Source organism: Glycine soja, chromosome 3, assembly GCF_004193775.1.
Source record: "Glycine soja cultivar W05 chromosome 3, ASM419377v2, whole genome shotgun sequence".
Classification (NCBI taxonomy): Eukaryota; Viridiplantae; Streptophyta; class Magnoliopsida; order Fabales; family Fabaceae; genus Glycine; species Glycine soja.
The window spans coordinates 3,957,256-3,970,178 of NC_041004.1; the positions used below are offsets into that span (position 1 = coordinate 3,957,256).

The 12,923-nt window shown below is 32.7% G+C and overlaps 2 protein-coding genes across 2 annotated transcripts; both read left to right on the plus strand.

The window, feature by feature from the left end:
• The first annotated feature begins 2,615 nt into the window (after positions 1 to 2,615).
• LOC114405946 (protein transport protein Sec61 subunit beta-like) lies at positions 2,616 to 4,283 on the plus strand. Its single transcript, XM_028368473.1, has 2 exons — positions 2,616 to 2,758; positions 3,783 to 4,283. The coding sequence occupies exon 2, from the start codon at positions 3,786 to 3,788 to the stop codon at positions 4,032 to 4,034; it is 249 nt and encodes an 82-aa protein (XP_028224274.1). The 5' UTR covers positions 2,616 to 2,758; positions 3,783 to 3,785; the 3' UTR covers positions 4,035 to 4,283.
• Positions 4,284 to 6,605: 2,322 nt separating this feature from the next.
• On the plus strand, positions 6,606 to 11,228 carry LOC114405947 (probable LRR receptor-like serine/threonine-protein kinase IRK). Its single transcript, XM_028368475.1, has 2 exons — positions 6,606 to 9,199; positions 9,384 to 11,228. Exons 1-2 carry the CDS (start codon positions 7,728 to 7,730, stop codon positions 10,822 to 10,824), a joined length of 2,913 nt encoding a protein of 970 aa, XP_028224276.1. The 5' UTR covers positions 6,606 to 7,727; the 3' UTR covers positions 10,825 to 11,228.
• Positions 11,229 to 12,923: the final 1,695 nt, after the last annotated feature.

The following is a 12,923-nucleotide window of genomic DNA, read 5'->3' on the forward strand; positions in this document are numbered from 1 at the left end:
CTCATAAATTCAACACTAAACAAATTTCATTAGAACAAAAAAAATATCAAATGAACATATTAAAAAAAAATTTAAATAACATTCAATGACAATTACCCATAATAGTGTGATATATCCAACAAGTTGTCTGTTGCCGCTCTTATAAGTATCATTCAAATTATCGTACATATGCACTAGGGCAGTAGCTCCCATGCGTAGCTTCCACTCTAACTGAGGTCTCAAAAGGCGTCCAAGAACAGCACATGCACGTGTGTTGCACTCTTGTTAGCAAAAAGAGTGCAACTTAGCTAATGCAACAAATAAGCTTGAGCTGTTACAGTCCAGTGTCCGACCTCACATTTGCTATGATAAATCACTCGTAGCCATGATAGGCGTACATATGCCCCATGACACTGTACTATCTCAGCTCTGGCTTCATCTCCACTTACTTCAAGTAACTCCACTAACATCAATACCGCTTTGTCGACATGAAAAGTGTCGAAGCTATGGAATGTGCCTATGATGGGTAGATGAAGCAAAGATGCCACATCATCGAGGGTGATGGTGACCTCTCCTACTGGAAGATGGAAACTGCTTGTTTCTTTGTGTCACCTCTCGACAAAAGCCGATATAAGTCCCTGATCGCCAGTGTCCAATAAACATGCGATCAAAAGACTTTATCTAGTGGCAGCGACTAACCCTTCAGTCCAGTGGCAGCCGATATAAGTCCTTTGTTCCATGGGAGGATAGCTTCAATTCAGGACATTCCTAAAAAAATTTAAATAATTTTAACAATAATAAAAAAATACTCATTGAAATATAATTTATTAAAAACTATAAATACCTTTCCATTCCAAACAATGACTGTAATATGATCAGCATAGGCAGTCAGAACTCGTGTCATACGCCCTGCCTGGAAAACCCTGGGCATCAACACCTGCTTCCTCAGGCTATTGGAAGACCTCTTCAGCTGCGTCATCCACGTGAGGAGCATCCTCAACAACAACGACAACTTCCTACTGCCTACGTGCGGATGTTTTAGGCCTTCGCCAGGTTCATCTGAAGCACGATTATCTTCTCTCCCCAGGACTTCCTATAATTCTGCCTAAAGCACGACTTAAACCTCTAGTTCTAACCATAATCTGCAAATTTGCACATACATACAAATTTATGTCAAAATTCAAACGATACTTAAATCAATTACAATACAATAATTCATAACTAAAAAAATTATTATATATATATATATATATATATATATTTTCAAATTTTATTTGTAATTATTTTTATATAGTGAATTAACTTTTTTAATGAACTTAAAAAACACTATAATTAATTACTTACATAAAAAAATATATAATAATTATAAATATATTTATAATTAAAAATAAAACAACAGCTTTTTCAAAACAAAAATGAAAACTATGTATTAAAAAAACAAACAATACGTATTTGAAAACAAAATTAAAATTAATATATTTACAATTAAAAAATAACTATTTAAATACATAATTAAAAATAAACTATTTTTATTTATAAAATAAAAAATATATTTACAAACAAAAAAGAAAATAATATGTTTATATTTCATAAAAAAATATTTAACCAAAATAAAATGAATATATTTATAATTAAAAGAAATATCTATTTAAAAACATAATTCAAAATAAATAATTTTTTATTTATATAATAAACAATAACTATTTACAAACAAAAAAGAAAATAATATATTTATATTTCATAAAAAACTATTTAAAAACAAAAACAAAATTAATATATTTACAATTTGAAAAAATAACTATTTCAAAACATAATTCAAAATAAACTATTTTTATTAAAAAAACAAACAATACGTATTTAAAAACAAAATTAAAATTAACATATTTACAATTAAAAAAATAACTATTTAAAACATAATTAAAAATAAACTATTTTTTATTTATAAAATAAACAATAACTATTTACAAACAAAAAAGAAAATAATATAGTTATATTTCATACAAAAAAACCTATTTAAAAACAAAAATAATAATATTTTTTTATAAAAAAACTTTTACTATTAAAAAAATAAATATAATTAATTTATTAATAATTAAAAAATACATACAAATTACATAATCCGTATGAGTTATACGAATTACTTAATCTGTATAACACATGTAATTCGTATGTAGTATATAGAATCAAACTTACCTCAACGATAGAAACAACACAACAGCGTGGAGACGTCCTCAAACCCGGCAATACAAGTAGCCAACAACAGTGGCGTGGCACGAACCAAGTAAGACGAATCAACAACACTAGGGAAGAATATGACACGAACGGAGGAACAGTAATGCAAGGAGAAAGGGTTTTTAAAATTTAAGTAAAAGGATATTTTACTACTTCACTTAAATTTGGATGCATCAACAATAATACTAGGTGCACCTAGCAACACCCCTCCATTGCTTAACCAGAAATTATTGGGCCAAAACAAGTAACGATAGCCCAAAATGCCCAACTTCACTGGCCCATCTACTTGACCCAACCAAAACTAAAATTCCACATATGAAGATTATGATCGATAATTTGCATGATATGATGACATGGCAAATTATGATTGGTCGTTTTCACGTGGACTAAGCGAAGTCAAATTCGCCTTCGATTATAAAAAAAAAAAAAACGATAATAAAGAGAAACAAGTCGTACACGTTTAAACGGAGTTCTAAATTTCCGGCGAGTTTTCCTCTCTCGAATCTGCGACACCGACGAATCTCGCTCACCGGAATTTCGCATTCAGGTTCTTTCTTCTCATTCCCTTAGATAATAAGTTCTGGTCACAGATCTGATATTTTTCCCTAAATTTTTAGGGTTCTGAAATTGAAGATTTGTATCCACGATCTGTCTTCGATGATTTTTTTTTTTTTGCGCGTGGCTAAATTTTTTAAATGTGAATTTGCTGTCTTTCTGCGATTTGAATTGTTCCTTCTGTCAAATTGCATGGATTTAGTTTGAATTGTGGATTTCGTGTTCCGTTCGTGAATGATCCCTCTAATTGATGTTAACTATGACGTTGCGGATCCAATTTTTGTTTTATTTTTTTGATGTACGAGGTTTTCTGAATCTCTGCAGTTAAAGGTTTGTTTTTTAGGTTTTGTGATTGTTCAATAGAGGGGTACACTAATGTAGGCAAAATTGATTGTTTGTGCTTTGGGATCTGAGTAGGGTTGTGCTGTAGAGAAGACTAGGGTTTTGGATCTTGAATTTTAATGTTTGTTAATAATTTGAAGTATTGGGCTCAAGATGTGAGGGGGTTGTCGATCTTGATTTTCTTGCGGATCGCAGTTTCTTAAAGAACAAAACTTAAAATGCAATTTCACAGGTGCTTTTAGTGTTTTGATCTTCAATTAGGATTGGAGTTTCCCCTCAGTAATCCATTTTAACCTTTAATGCAAAGCTTTATTTTGCGAATACCGAGTTGAGACTGCAATTATGATTGGAGAACAGCACCAAAAACACTCGTGGATTTGCATCTAAGTTTTGTCCTTTCTTAATTTCATGAACATGAAGAGGAGAAAGCATAAGATATTAAAATTAAAAGTATACATGCCTAGCCGTAATTTTTGCTTGAGTGTATCTAATGCATTGCTTTTTCATTCATTTGAGAGTTGAGTACTTGAGATTTTCCTTCCAGTTATCTAAGAAACTTGTTTTTCAAATTATTCTGGAAGGGGGATATGAAAATGCAGTGTTGATGTTGTTTTTTGATGTTTTGTATGTTGGTGTTGATTTCAGATTCTTAATGTATGAAATGTGTGTTTCAGAAAATGGCTTTAGGTGGAACAGCTCCCCCAAGAGGAAGTGCAGCGGCTACTGCAAGCATGAGGAGAAGGAGAACAACCGGTGGTGCGGCCTCTGGAGGAGCAGCTGGAACTATGCTCCAATTTTACACAGATGATGCCCCTGGACTCAAGATCTCCCCAAATGTTGTTCTTGTAATGAGCATTGGCTTCATAGCATTTGTTGCCATCCTTCATGTGATGGGCAAGCTGTACTTTGTGCGTAGGGAGGCTTAGAGAATAGATCAAGATGTTAGGTCCAATTTTTTGGATTTTCAATACACCTCTGTTATGAAATTTAGATTTTTTTGTTGCTGGAACCAACCCTTCCTTTGCTTTTTGTTTTTTGGTACTGCTATTTTTTAAGGTAAACTGTTGAAATATCTTTCTGTTGCATCTTCTTGTTTTTGCAGTTGGTGAAATATGTTTTAGTTTCCTTTAGTCGCTTAACTTAAAGGTGGGGAAAGTGTTGGAATTTATGGTGTAGATTGATGGGTAACTATATATGCCAACCAGGTTAACTTTTACATTTTTTTCTCCCTTGATTTGTACAAGATGAACGCATAGCTGAATTAATGGTTTTTACAAACCTTTTCTTCTGGCTATATGGCTGAAGGTGTTCCTCATGTAATGACTTGTTGTGGTTTTTTGCTACCCGAATCACCAAGGAGCGTAATTTCCCTGATATTTCTTATTTAATGCTCAGAACAGAGTCCAAGATTCTGACTGAGCATAAGCAACTTGTAAACTCTTGGCACTTCACAATAACCATGTGGCAGTGAGTAATGAAATAAACATGGAATTTGTTACAATTTCAAACAGATGTTACAGGTATGGCTTAAACATTGGTTTATGGGTATCATAAAGTATTTTATTTTTCTTACAATTTACTTTTAATTTTTCTTTCCATCTTTCTTTTCATTTGTTATCACATATATCATTCTTCATTATTCTTTTATTTTTTAAATTAAAAATGTTATTAATACATCAACGAAGTCTTTCATCATTGATTTCTTAATTAAGATCCTAAGGTCTCTTCCATTAGCAAAACTTTTTCTGGTTATTGCGGATCTTGTTATTTGCATATGCTAAATTTTGATTTTGTTTAGCGATGCAAAAACCATCTATCATTACTATCGAGCGTCAGATAAATCTTACCTACAATTCAAGGTCAATGTTAACAGATTGCACACTTGTTTTTATACCATCAATGGGTAGCATCCTATCAAGAATCTGGAATATGTCACTTTATTGCATGACGCATTGATTCCATTGAACCACTTTCATTTGTTGGTTTCCTTCTCGTGAACATATTCAGTAGCATTATGCCGTAACAGTACACATCTTTGATTGATACAATTCCCTTGAATCCATACTCTATATTTCAGTACTTGTTGCTACCATCAATAGCTTAAGAGACTATAAAGAACTCGTCACAAAATTTCTCAAATTATGATAATAAATGGTAACAGACAAAAACTCTTCCTTGCATATTTTCTAACATTAAAGAGTTGTAACGAATTAAAAACATACAAAGATTTTTTTGAAGAAATACACAGTACATCATCGTTGTTTAATTCTTTCACATTGTTTTGAATAAGTAAAATTATAATATTTATTATTTAAATCTAATATTCTTTTGTCATAACTAGGCTTAAACTTAAGATTATTGATTAAGATAAAACATACTTAGACTCAAACTAAAGACTATAAATTATGTTTAAAACAATCATGTGTTGATTGATTTGTGTTCGATTCGACTAATTTACGCGTTCAGTTGTATTGTACATATGAAATTTATATTTCAATTGAATCTTTTAATTTTTGTATTCAATAAAATTATTCTTAGTTATCACAATTACATATTTAAGTTCAAACTCAAGATGATTGCTTAATTTGCATAAATTATAGGTTAACTAATCAACCGTTTGGTAGTATTGTGTAAATTTATCTTATATTTTATTGAATCTTTTATTACTTATTTAATATAACTAATCCTCTTGGAGCTTCTTAAATAACTGAGTTCATAATTGGAGGAAGATTTCTTAAGAATCTGTTTTTAAGCATTAAATAGTACTTTAGAGGTATTGTAAGACTCATTTTGGTTCTTAAAGCTGTATGGATTGAAAAGTTGCTAAAATTCTTTAAATTGATGTAACATCGTAGGACTAAAGAAAAAAAGAGTTAACAACTTGCAGCAATGTCTACTACTATTGGAGGCAAATTCACAAAAGTGGGATAATTTTTTTAAAAAAATCACATGAATGAGTGGATTTTAAAAATATTACATGATATTAATAAGATGTGTTTTAAAACATGATTTTATATAAAAATTTCGTGTTTTAAAATACGACTTTAAAATGTCATAATTTTTTTTAAAAAATATAAAATATTTGAAGTTGTGTTTTGAATCACGACTCCAATATTTTTTTTATATTTTTTTAATTGCAGTTTTAAATTGTGTTTTAAAGCATAATTTTTTTATATCAAATTGTATTTTAAAATACAACTTACTTATATTTTGTAATATTTTAAAAATCTATCAATTTCTGTAATTTTTTTAAAAAATTGCCCCACTTTTATAAATTTGCCACTATTAGAGATACTTTTTTTTTCTTTTAATATAACTTTCTCCTTACATCCTCTTGCAAAATGTTTTGAAACAAGGTGGATGATAATCATGCATCCGAACCAGGTCGGATGAAAAAGTTGTCACAAAAGCGCAACAACTTGTTCACACCCATGATTCTGGTTTGACCCACCACAGAGCCATTTGCCACGCCATGCACACCATAGCAACTCCACCCCATAGGCCATGCCAAAGCACACAATAGCAAAAAAGCTTCCCTCCTTTCACCCTCTCTCTCTCACACACTCACTCTTTCCCTTTATATCTCTCACTTTACTCTCCTTTTCAGAACCACAACAAGAAGAAGTGGTAGAAACAAGACTTAATCCATGTTTTTTATACTCACTTTCTCTTTCAAACTCTCTGGCTTCTCTCAGTTTCTTATTCTTAATTCTGTTCCAAGTTCTTCTTTTATATTCTTTTAGCAGCTTCTATACACCACAATCAAAACTCAAAAGCAAATTCTTCTTTTTGGTTCCGAGTTCCAAGTTCCAACTTCACTTCACAATGCTTAACCACACCCTCAAATCATCAAATACTGTTTTATTCACATCAAAGCATCGATCTTACACTCTCAAGAAGGTTTCCATGTTTTTCCTTTACCATGTCACAGTATATATAGTGTGGTCTTTTGTTTCTGGTTTGCTTGTGTAATTTCGCTGCATGCACTTTCTCCAAACTAATAACTCTTTTTTCTTTACTAAAAACACTGTGTTGTGTCACCCCACTTGAATCAATATTCAAAGCTTCTTCTGCTGCTCCTCTGTGAGTGCAATGATCACCATTCAGCCTTGGAAATTCTGAAGTTTGTAAAGCAGAAAGTGAGTTAGCTGAAGTTGTTGCTTTACTTTGTTTTGTTCTCTTAATTTTTTTAATTTTTTTCACCCTCACTTGGTTACTGTCTTCTCTTCTGTCTAGTCTATTCCTTTCTTTGTTTTTACTGCTCTTTCTGTTTATATACACCGAGTATTTGATTGTTACTCCTCCCACTTTTTTGTGTCCTTTCTACACTGCTACTGTAGCAGTAGTTATAATAACACTAGCACCTTTGTGACCCTCTCTCATTATTTTTTCTTGCATTTGAAACTTTCTTATACTTGTGAGTGACAAGGTGGTTGTTTGTTTTCCTTTTGTTTTATACACTATGCTTTGTTGGGACCCTCCAACCTTTTTCTACCGTATGTAAGCAAATGGAATTGCAGTGTTTCCTGTAAGAAAAAAAAAAGTAGTTTTTTTTTTTTGCAAAATTTTCATGAAGAGCTTCACTGAATGCATTGCTACATAATTCTAGTACTACTCTGATGAAGCAAGTGCAGTTCACCCTACTCCTATCAGTGTCTCTTGTTATTCTTTTTGGTCCAATCCTAGTTATCTCAGTAGACCTTTCTTTCAACGATGATGTGTTGGGGTTGATAATGTTCAAGGCTGGTCTACAAGACCCAAAAGGGAAACTCTCTACGTGGAACGAAGATGATTATAGTCCTTGCCACTGGGTTGGTGTCAAATGTGACCCTGCAAACAATAGGGTATCTTCTCTTGTTCTTGATGGATTCTCTCTTTCTGGCCACATTGATAGAGGCCTTTTGAGGTTGCAGTTCCTTCAGATTCTGTCTCTCTCTAGGAACAACTTCACAGGGACCATAGCTCCTGATCTTCTCACAATTGGTGATTTGCTAGTTGTTGATTTGAGTGAGAACAACCTCTCTGGACCAATCCCAGATGGGATTTTCCAGCAATGTTGGTCTCTAAGAGTAGTTTCATTTGCCAACAACAACCTCACAGGTAAGGTTCCTGATTCTTTGAGCTCATGCTATTCATTGGCAATTGTGAACTTTTCCTCTAACCAGCTACACGGGGAATTGCCATCTGGAATGTGGTTCTTGAGGGGGCTACAGTCAATTGATCTTTCAAACAACTTTCTGGAGGGAGAGATTCCAGAAGGAATTCAGAACCTGATTGATTTGAGGGAGTTGAGGCTAGGTAGTAACCACTTCACTGGTAGGGTTCCTGAGCATATTGGAGACTGCTTGCTTTTGAAGTTGGTTGATTTCAGTGGCAATTCTCTCTCTGGAAGACTTCCTGAGTCAATGCAAAAGCTCACCTCATGCACATTCCTCAGCTTGCAAGGGAATTCATTCACTGGTGGCATTCCACACTGGATAGGAGAAATGAAAAGTCTAGAGACATTGGATTTTTCAGCAAACAGATTTTCTGGTTGGATTCCAAATTCTATAGGAAATCTTGACTTGCTGAGTAGGTTGAATCTGTCAAGGAATCAGATCACAGGAAACCTGCCAGAGTTAATGGTAAACTGCATTAAACTTTTGACTCTTGACATCAGCCACAATCACTTGGCAGGCCATCTTCCTTCATGGATATTTAGGATGGGTTTACAAAGTGTCTCTCTTTCAGGGAATAGCTTCAGTGAGAGCAATTATCCCTCACTTACTTCCATTCCTGTATCTTTTCATGGCCTCCAGGTTTTGGATTTGTCATCAAATGCATTTTTTGGTCAACTTCCATCTGGAGTTGGAGGTCTTAGTAGCTTGCAAGTCTTGAATTTGTCCACCAACAATATCTCAGGGTCTATTCCTGTGAGTATTGGAGAACTTAAATCTTTGTGCATTCTTGACTTAAGTAACAACAAGCTTAATGGAAGCATTCCTTCCGAAGTAGAAGGGGCAATTTCACTCAGTGAAATGAGGCTACAAAAGAACTTCTTAGGTGGGAGAATTCCAACCCAAATTGAGAAGTGTTCAGAACTAACATTTCTGTAAGCTCCTCTCCCATAGCTGACATCTTTCATGCTTTATTATTATAACATAATTTGGATGAATTGTTTTGAAAAACCTTTTCCTTTGTTCTATTTCAGTTATGAAAATTCAAAATATTATGTTTAAGAGTCTACAATTTTTTCTGATTATTTTCTCTTTGTGCATTTCATTGGAATGTTTCAGGAATCTTTCTCACAACAAGCTTATAGGTTCAATCCCTTCAGCCATTGCAAACCTAACCAATCTTCAGCATGCAGATTTCTCATGGAATGAGCTCTCAGGAAACTTACCAAAGGAGCTGACAAATCTTTCCAACCTTTTCTCATTTAATGTTTCGTACAACCACCTCCTAGGTGAGCTACCAGTGGGTGGTTTCTTCAATATCATCTCTCCTTCATCTGTCTCTGGTAATCCATTGTTATGTGGTTCTGTTGTTAATCACTCTTGCCCTTCTGTTCATCCAAAGCCTATTGTCCTAAACCCCAATTCTTCTTACTCCAACTCTGGCTCTTCCTTACAAAACCATCAACATAGGATGATGCTCAGTATCTCTGTCATTATTGCCATCGGTGCTGCTATTTTTATTGTCATTGGTGTGGTGGTTGTTACTGTCCTAAATATCCATGCAAGGTCTTCGATGATACCTTCTGCTGCTCCATTTGTGTTCTCCGGTGGTGAAGACTATAGTGGTTCACCCAGGAACGATCCAAACTATGGCAAGCTTGTGATGTTTTCTGGTGATGCTGAATTTGCTGATGGTGCTCATAATCTTCTTAACAAAGACAGTGAAATAGGCCGTGGAGGATTTGGAGTTGTTTATTGCACTGTCCTTAGAGATGGTCATTGTGTTGCAATCAAGAAGCTTACAGTGTCCACCTTGACCAAATCTCAAGAAGACTTTGATAGGGAGGTTAAAATGCTTGGGGAGATCAAGCATCAAAATCTAGTGGCACTTGAAGGTTTTTATTGGACTCCATCCTTGCAGCTACTAATTTATGAGTACCTAGCCAGAGGGAGTTTGCAAAAGCTTCTACATGATGATGATGATAGCAGCAAGAATGTGCTTTCTTGGAGACAAAGGTTCAAGATCATTCTTGGAATGGCAAAAGGGTTGGCCTATTTGCACCAAATGGAGTTAATTCACTATAATCTAAAGTCAACCAATGTTTTCATAGATTGTTCTGATGAACCAAAGATTGGAGACTTTGGCTTGGTGAGGCTATTGCCAATGCTAGACCATTGTGTTTTGAGCAGCAAAATCCAAAGTGCACTTGGATACACGGCTCCTGAGTTTGCTTGCCGCACGGTCAAGATAACCGAGAAGTGTGACATTTATAGTTTTGGAATTTTGATTTTGGAGGTGGTAACAGGAAAAAGACCTGTGGAATACACGGAGGATGATGTTGTTGTTCTTTGTGACAAGGTGAGAAGTGCATTGGATGATGGCAAAGTGGAGCAATGTGTTGATGAGAAGCTTAAGGGTAATTTTGCTGCAGATGAAGCAATTCCTGTGATAAAATTGGGGTTGGTTTGTGCATCACAAGTGCCCTCAAACCGTCCTGATATGGCTGAGGTAATCAACATATTAGAGTTGATCCAATGTCCTTCAGAGGAATTACAATGAATTTTAAGTTATTATAGAGATTGAAACATAACACATATTGCAATATACACCTGGTGAAGAACAATCCAGTTTGATAGCTTTAATGCTATACAATAGTATAAACCATGCAAAGAATATTCAGTCAAATTTCTTTCACAACTTTTGTTTGTTGTTTCAGTTGTAAGTTTTTCCTTTTCTTTTTACTTTTGGTTATTTCAAGTTGTACTACTGGATTTTTCTTCACCAGTTTGGAACCTAATACAATGGTGTTTCAATCGTACTTGTTTTTTTTCCCCCTACAAATCAGGAATTGCATTTTCTAAACATGAATATTCGTGGCATTTTTGTTTGGTTTATGTTCTTCTGGGGCAAACTGTGCTTCATGTTGGTACGAAGCCCACACAACTGATTTTTGCACCCTACTAAACAACATGCATGTAACTATTTCTTACTGTAAGAAAAGTCTCAATCAATTATATATTCTTGATTTAGAAGTGAAAGTCTAATGTATATTTCAGGTTTAATTGATACACATTCACTATACCTTTAAAATATATATATATATATATATACACATTCAATGAACACGGATATATTTACATGTGATATATTCATATCAACTATTAAAATATAGAAAAAAAAAACAAAAATCATTAATTGGCATTACATCTATTGGTCTAATAACTAATACATGTTTGACAGGGCTTAAATTTAGAAAAATAGTTGTTTATTATTTAAAAATCCTCTTAAGAAATAGATGGTGAGTATTTGACTACATTTTTAAAAATATTTTATTTTATTTTTGTCAATTTTTTTAAAGCTTTTAAAATTATTGATTATTTCTCCTAAAATAATCCTTAATAGTTACACTAGAAAATAAGTAATTATTTTCTAAAATAATAGTTAAATTATGTGCTTATTTGTTTTTATCTAACATGAATATGGGACATATGGGGGAGGAAAAAAAAAGAGGTATATGTATTGCATAGCATGCTTTTTCTCTCCACGTGAAACTAAGAACATGGAGATTTAGGAAAATCCAAATGAAATGGGGAACAAAGCAACTTACAGCGCAGATTAAGAAGATCAAAATATATGCCACGACTCCAACAAATAGTACCGAAGAGAGGGAATGTGAAAGAAAAAAGAAAAAGTAAATGGAAAAAGCACTTGCTTGCTTTGTTAACACTTGAAGGTAGGACTAGAATTTTTGGTTCCTCATAGTTAACGTTCATCCCAATAAAACATACTAGTAATTATTTACTTAATTGCCTAGCTGGCATGTCAGTTTTTGCTAGTTAATTTAATACTAATAAACGTTTGGATGCGAAATTAAAATAGGTGAATGACAAACTTCTTGATACTTATTATTTTTATTTTTACGGATAAAAACTTGAATTATTTAATAAAATATAATAATTATTAAATATTATGTTAGATAATTTTTAAATAAATAAAATTATTTAATATAATATATTTAATATTCTTTAACTAATATAATTATAAAATTGATAAGACTCGTAAAAATATTACTATCTAATTTAATTTATATGACCCCTTTAACAACTTTATAAAAATTAAATAATTAAATTAATTTAATAAGTAATATTAAAATTTTCAATAATTTGTGTTATATTTTTAGAAATATCTTTAAAGTTACTTAGACGTGATTTTCTCCATTTTTTTCTAATTAATCAGTCAATCGTATCTTCATTTAAATAATGATTTTTTTTTTACACTATATGGAAAGAGAAAAAGTCATTGAGAAATATTATTGGCCAATAATATTTTCCTAGCTATCTGATTCTTGTGAGATAAAAATCTAAAAAATCAACTTATTATATTTAGTGTATTAATATATTTTTAATTAATTATTTCCTAGCAAAAAAAGTGTTGAATAATTCAAGACATTTTCGAAAAAAAAAATTTAATGGAATAAATAATTTGAAAAGAGTGGTATAAAAAGAATGAACCACACAATTTATTTATTTTTCAAGAGATTCCTATAAATAACTACGACACAACCTTATCAAATATGCTTCTTCGACATCATCAAAGCACGAGTCACAAAGAGTCCTTAAAAGTACCACCAACTAACTAGCTTTTTCAAATGGCGACAT

Excerpts from the sequence above, each read along its gene's own strand:
- LOC114405946 (XM_028368473.1), top strand. The coding sequence starts at position 3,786 with ATGGCTTTAGGTGGAACAGCTCCCCCAAGAGGAAGTGCAGCGGCTACT.
- LOC114405947 (XM_028368475.1), top strand. The coding sequence starts at position 7,728 with ATGAAGCAAGTGCAGTTCACCCTACTCCTATCAGTGTCTCTTGTTATT. Across the intron at positions 9,200-9,383 it reads TGTTCAGAACTAACATTTCT|GAATCTTTCTCACAACAAGC; the intron begins GTAAGCTCCTCT and ends GGAATGTTTCAG.